This window comes from Babylonia areolata, chromosome 20 (assembly GCF_041734735.1).
Source record: "Babylonia areolata isolate BAREFJ2019XMU chromosome 20, ASM4173473v1, whole genome shotgun sequence".
NCBI lineage: Eukaryota > Metazoa > Mollusca > Gastropoda > Neogastropoda > Buccinidae > Babylonia > Babylonia areolata.
Genome location: NC_134895.1, coordinates 23,606,313 through 23,613,812, shown reverse-complemented (window position 1 = coordinate 23,613,812; position 7,500 = coordinate 23,606,313). Strand labels below are relative to the sequence as shown.

General features: G+C 46.0%; 1 protein-coding gene across 1 annotated transcript in view; it reads right to left on the bottom strand.

Moving 5' to 3' along the window:
- Nucleotides 1-200: 200 nt before the first annotated feature.
- The window catches only part of LOC143294800 (uncharacterized), a 28,421-nt gene continuing 21,121 nt past the window's right edge, over nt 201-7,500 (bottom strand). Inside the window, exons 13-16 of the mRNA XM_076606286.1 lie at nt 6,135-6,302; nt 5,347-5,627; nt 4,152-4,337; nt 201-2,077 (exon numbers count right to left, since the gene is read on the bottom strand). Of these exons, the coding sequence (XP_076462401.1) occupies nt 2,003-2,077; nt 4,152-4,337; nt 5,347-5,627; nt 6,135-6,302 (710 nt within the window). The 3' untranslated portion in view covers nt 201-2,002. The remainder of the gene's footprint in view (nt 2,078-4,151; nt 4,338-5,346; nt 5,628-6,134; nt 6,303-7,500) is intronic.

Genomic DNA, 7,500 nt, shown 5'->3' with positions numbered 1-7,500 from the left:
CCGACAGCCAAAATATCCACACACACAAAAAACAACAAAAACAACTAAGCAACACATGTCCTACCATATTATTCTGCAGTCGTTATTCACACACGAGAAATAACTTGGTACTGAATAAATAATGTTAACAATAAAAACCATCATCCCCCCGGCCCCACCCCATCCCCCCAAAAAGCGTATATTCTATTCCAGATATGGATTCCTCAAAATTACGAATATGATTTCAGAGCAGCAATCAACCTCTTAGTGCTATGTATGTCCAGTGCATGAATATACAAAACCGAATGAACACAAGGTACGACTGACATATTTGCATAACAATTAAGACATGATCGCCATAAAAAGGACCGTTTAGTCCACATACTTAGTCAGTGCCGTCATGTAAAATGAAGGACACAGGAGCGCTACAAACATTTATTTGTTCCACATAACAGCATCGATGCTAGGTCAAACTCGGTTCATGACATATTGGATAGCGTGTGATACAAAAATAAGGAATAAATAGCAAACCTTGTAAAATGAGGGTAAAGGCCGTGGGGGCGGATTCCTAATACCACGGTTCCCACTACGTCTTCAAATGGAAGTGAATCCAACAAGATAAGCTGAACAAACACAGTTTTGTGAAGTACTGAACGATACATTCTTTTATTTTGTGGTGATGGTACGGGGGATGGTATGGGTGTCGTATGCGTATGGGTGTGTATGTATGTGGGAGTAGGGTGCGAACAGCTAGACCTCCTTTTTATCATGAAGAATGAGAACAACAGCAGCAGCAAAACAACAACGATGAAGAAGAAGAAATCATTCACTAGCTGTATTTTCTCCCTGTTCATTTCTGGTCCAGACTTCCAGAACAAATGTAAAGCAATTCCACTTCATTCCAATAACATTTCATCAAACCACTGTACATCAGATACATCTGCGATCAATCATGATGGAAAAGCAAACATACAAACAAACAAACAAAAATAACAACAACAAAAAACCAGTAACGATATGAGTTAACACATGAGTACAATCAATGTTATCATGGAGCTTGTACTGGAATGAGGGAGTATGGGTAGGGGTGGCGTGATGAATCCTAATGCTATCTGATGAAGCCATCGTGGCAGGCCCCGCCAGCGCAGCACCATCAGCGCACGGTGGATCACCATCAAGGCCTGCCCCAACCACTCGTTAAATATATATGTATATGTTTTTAGCCAGCCCTTTCCTGGACTGTTAGCAAAGGCTGGCGGGACTACCCCTTCTTCACCGTCAAGGGATAGCCTATGTACAAAATTATTTTAATTTTGTGTTATCTCTCAAGCGCTCCCCCAGTTTTCCGTTGCGACGATAGCCAATATTGGCTACTGCAACGCACAAATCCAGATTCAGATCCAGAAGTCCAAAATTTATCAGCAACTTGAAGAGTAGGCCCACAAATTGTTTCCTCTTCAAAACATCTGTGGACTGACCTTACTTAACCTCGTTTTGGGATTTTTGCGATTTGTTCAACCAGATAAGAAAAGTACATAAGTTGGTCTTGTTCACGGGTTCAACGATTGTTAAATAAAACATAACTGATATAATGCAAGCTGTATGAATGAAAACAAGATCTGACGACGAGGAGCAGTCGGCGAACTCGAAACACCCCACAGAGAATTTCGTAACATTTTGCTGGGAAGATGGTGGTGCTTTTCACTGAAAGCACAAGGGGAAAAAACACATAAAAAACGAAGACTGTTGATAAATTTCCTGTATGAATTTATGATCCCACACATGATGCTTGACATGGAATGCAGGATTTCACAACCCCATCCACTTGTTTTTGTTTAATTCTTGGAACCCGACTTTTTCCCTATCAGTTGTTTTTGTTAACACTACGCCTTGATATGATTGATGTGCAGTGTCCATTACTTTCTTGTGGCGTGATCTGAGAATAGCGAGACGATGATCACTGACTCAGAGTAACTCCAACAACATCCGAGAGTTACTCTCTCTGAATCTGGCGTGGAGTTGTTCACTTCTGCAGCCTGAGCTGGTCAGCTTTTTCTGCCCCTCCGTAGCTCTCCACTTCTTCAATCATACCGAGGGCCTGGAAATCAGTCATGTCAGTTTGTCTCAAGGTACAACCTGCATTTATAATGATTGTGCTAAAGTGTACTGTATATGTACTTCAGGAACTACTCTGTGTACATACATGCGCACACAATCAAGCACGTAAGCGTAAGTGCATGCGTATACGCGTGCAAGCACACGCACATTTTCCCCGACCACAAAAAATGACTTTAAACACACACACACACACACACACACACACACACACACAACATCTTTTCTCTTCTTTATCCGCTCACACTCCCCTCTCTCTCTCTCTCTCTCTCTCTCTCCGTTCTTCTTCTCTTATTACCATTCAAATTTCTGTCTTTCTTTGCCCTCGTACTTTCTTTCATTATGTTGTACCACAGGGGTGGGTGAAAAAAAATCCACACACCAACAGTCTTGTTATTATACTTATCTAAATACCATGGAAAAAATTCCGTTCGTCTGTTCTGTGTGTGTGTGTGTGTGTGTGTGTGTGTGACACAGACACACACACGCAAACACACACACACACACACACACACATGCAACGTACACTCAAAAGCGCGTACCTACGCACTCAAACGCACTGAAGAGACAGGGTATTATCTGTGTGTGGTGGTGAGGGGGGCATGGGGGATGGGGGGGGGGGAGGAAGGGGGAGGGAGTTAAGCAGACTGTTGGCTGCAGCATGTTAAAGCCTATAACTATGTCTAGCTCCCGTACGAGTTTCAGAAAATCAGCACTTGTTACAGAACGCGTCATACCCTATTTGGCACGTTCATCCGCGACAGTCTTTAATTACAGATCAAACGTACAACCCACAATTGTTAAACACTGATTAGCCTACCTCTCACTCACCCCCCCCCCCCCCCCACACACACACACACACACGCACCCCTTCCTCCACCCTCCCTCACCGTTCCCTTCTCTTGTCAGCTTGAACTAGGGTGAACTTTGATAAAGATCGATCGTCTATTTCACACACACACACACACACACACACACAGAGAGAGAGAGAGAGAGAGAGAGAGAGAGAGAGAGAGAGAGAGAGAGAGAGAGAGAGAGAGAGAAGCTTGAGATCTGTATGTGTGAGTTAATTTCAGCTTTTTTTTTTATCCACTTCGTCTTAATCTTCATTTCCTCCAAAAACCTGCAGTTGTAGTCTAGTATATATATATATATATATATATATATATATAGAGGAGAGAGAGAGAGAGAGAGAGATGGACAGATAGATAGATATAGAGATACATAGAGATATGTGTGTGTACGTGAGGGGGGTGGGGCGGTCTCTCTTGCAGTAGGTCAATGACGGAAATATTGTCTATTTTCTGGGCTGGAGCTCGGCTTCCATTCTGATCAGTGGCACACTTTTTTTTGTTTCCGTGGGTTCTTTAACGTGCGTTGGTGCATGCTGCACACGGGACCTCGGTTTATCGTCTCAGCCGAAAGACTAGCGCTCAGATCACCACTCTCAAGGTCTAGTGGAGGAGGAAAGTACAGATCCTGGTCCGTGTAGTATGGGACTCGAATCTGTGACACTCACAACCTAGTACCACCAGGCCACAACCGCTCCACTGAAAAGTCGAAGACGATGAAGGTAAATCCCCCACACACCCGGAAAAGAAAATCCATCCATCGATCCATCCATCCATCCATACACACACATACATACGTAAACAAATTAATTAATCAATTAAGCAGTAAGATAAATCAATAGATGAATCAAAAAGAAAGTGAAGGAAGTAAAGAAATAGGCTAGTCAATCAACTGAATAATTAAAGACTGATTAAGTAATCAATTGATGATAAGAGATTAATTGATTAATAGTTAGAAATCAATAACTAATTAATTAATAATCATATGCTGATGAATTGAGTGACTGACTGATTAACAGTAAGAGATTAACTAATCAACTAAGCAATTCACAAGAAGTTAATCAATTAATTGATTAATAATTAGAAGTTAATAAACAATTCACAAGAAGTTAATCAATTAATTGATTAATAATTAGAAGTTAATCCTAATTAGAGATCCGTGTATGTAACTGACTGATTGATTAACAATGATAGATTAAACAATACCCAGATGTAGAAGGTGGCGGCCCCGGCACTGACGTTCCTGATCTGGTCAGTGGTGAAGGCCTTGGCGATCTTGCGAGCCTGGGCAGCGGCCCTGAGAGGCACGGCCTGGGGTTCGAACTTGGAGATCTTGCGCATCATGGACTCCTTGCCCCGCTTGGACATCAGGTTCTGGCACGTCCGCCATTGCTGGAGACAGGGAGAGAGTGAGATGCAAGGGACGTGTGTAATAATAATAATAAGAAGAAGAATATTAATATATTTGTGTATGTATGCGCGTGACTGAAGCAACGTAACAATAACTAAAAAGGAAACGAAGCAATGATAAGCGCCGCCCAGAAAAGGCAACGGTCCACCTACTCTGGGAGGTAGCCTGTTGTGAAAATCACACACACACACACACACATATACGCGCGCGCACACACCCCACCCTACTGCACCCACACCACCCACACACAAACACCAACACAAACATAACCTTAAATTCCTTCAAAGAGGACCATAGCAAGAGAAAAGTGGCTACCATGGACTAGTGCACACCGGCGGGCACCCACATACACACCCCTACATCCCACAGCTATATCCCCCATCCTATCCCCATCCCCACCCCCCACCCCCCACCCCCGACACACACACGCACACCACACACACACACACACACACACACACACACACACACACCAACACAAACATAACCTTCACTTCCTTCAAAGAGGACCCCAACAAGAGAAAAGTGGCTATCATGGACGATTGCACGCCGGCTGTCACCCCCACACACCCACAAAACCAAATCTTCACTTCTTTCAAAGAGGACCACAGTAGCAAGAACGTGGCTATTATGGATTCCCTCACAACCCCCCACCCCTATACACCCCCATCCCCGTACATCCCCACCCCCCTCACAAACAAAACCTTCACTTCCTTCAAAGAGGACCCCAGCAGCAAGAAAGTGGCCATCATGGACTCGTGCACACCGGCCGGCATCCCCCCCCTCTCCCCAACACACACACACACACACACACACACACAAACCCAACCTTCACTTTCATACAATGAGGACCCCAGCAACAAGAACGTGGCCATCATGGACTCGTGCACACCCACACACCCATACACAATATCACCCACCCACCCTCATTCACCCTCCCCATCCCCCCCAATACATCCCCCCCAGCCACACACACCCAAACCAACAAACCTTCACTTCCTTCAAAGAGGACCCCAGCAACAAGAACGTGGCCATCATGGACTCGTGCACGCCGGCGGGCGGGCTCCCGTAGGACTTGATCTCGGACACTGTCTTCTGCTCCATGTTAAGGACGGCGTGGCGCAGCTTCTCCAGCCGCGTCAGGTGCTCCTTGAGGCGCGCAGCCATGGCGATCTGCAGGTCCAGCTGGTGCTCAAAGTTCACCTCGCGGGCCAGTTGCAGGGCCTTCTCCAGCGCGGGGACCTCCCGCTTCTGGGAGGCCTCCATCAGCTCTGTAGTGTGGGTGGTGATGGTGGTGGTGGTCCAGGGGGATGGAGGTGGTTCAGGTGGTGGTGGTGGGTCGGGGGTAGGAAGGGTGGGGGGGAGGGTATGGGGTGAGGGTGTGGTAGGAAGGAAAGCATGGATGCGAGTTCATGTATGGCATAAATGCGCGCGCATATACACACACGCGCATACACACACACACACACACACACACACACACACACACACACACACACACACACATACAAACACACGTGTGCGCGCGCGCAAAGAATTCGCGCCCTCATATACTCGCGCGCGCGCGCGTACACACACACACTCTCTCTCTCTCTCTCTCTCTCTCTCTCTCTCTCTCTCTCTCTCTCACTCATACAACTGCACAGATTGAATATACGCCTCTGACACACAGAGAGAGAGGAACAGAACACAGAAACAGAGACAGAGAGACAGAGACAGAGAAACCAGCAGGCCAACCAGCCCATTACCAGCAACAACAACACAGCAAACAAACTGACCGGCCTTGGCCTGCAGAGCGGCCAGCAGCTTACGAGCCCTGACCAGCACAGGGTCATCCTCAGGGATCCCCGTGTCCACGAAGCGGGCCACGGCCGTCTCCAGCTGTTTCTGGTCCTTCAGATCCATGGCCTGCTGCACTGACTTCCGGCACTGCTCCTGCTTTTTCTCTGCGACAGTACAGTATATACATATATTCTCAGTCACGATTTCATTCACTTACTCACACACACACATTCACACGCGCGCGCGCGCGCGCGCTCATTCACTCATTTACCCCCCACCCCCACCCCCCCGACACACACACACACAAATGCATGCACACACGCTCACACATGAATGAACGCTCGCACGCACGTACGCATAAATGCATAGATAAATAAATAAACAAACAAAACAGAAAGGAAAAAATATATATATATGATAGTCAGTCGTGTCAGACTATGACAATCAGAACAGCAGAGGAGGCAACTGCTGTTCCGACTATTTGGGCTAGAATTTGATTATTGTGGGGAGTGTCTTGTCCAAGTTTACATTCCCTCTCTCTCGGCCAAGAAGGTTTTAGGACAGTCAGTGTTGGGATGGTCCCCAAAACTCAACTCGCCCCCAAGAATGCAGCACTAAGAGCCAGTGCAATTTTCCTCCTAGTTTGAGAGTCATAGTCCTTCACAAAAAACAAAGCTGTAAATGATTTCCCATTGCAATGGAGAAACCATTGATAATACAGCTCTCACTTTGCTGCTGGCCCAACTGTAAACTTATGTCAGTCTGTGACAATAGAGTACAGTGCGGTAAAGTGCGGTGATGTGCCGTACAATGCAGAGTACACTGCCGTCCTGCAGAGCATGGCAGGGCAGGACAGTGCCTTAATTTCCAGGGCAATACTGTACAGTACATTGCAATACAGTACAGTAAAACACAGTGATATTACGTACAATGCAAAGAAGAAAGCCGTCAAGAGCAGTGCATTACAGTACAGCACAGCACAGTACAAATCATTACAGTACTGTACACCACAGTACAGTAAAGTACAGTGTATTGCAGTACATTACAGTGCACTACAGCACATTACATCGCACTACATGTACAGTACAGTGCATTAAAGTGCACTACAGTATATTACAGTGCGGTATAGCACAATACAGTGCACTACAGTACAGCACAGTGCACTACAGCACAGTACAGTGCACTATAGAACAGTACAGTGCACTACAGTACATTACAGTGCGATACAGCACATTACAGAGCAAAACAGTACATTACAGTGCGATACAGCACATTACAGTGCACTACAGCACAACACGGTGCATTATTGTACAGTACAGTGCACTACAGCACAGCACAGTGTACTACAGTACAGTACAGTGC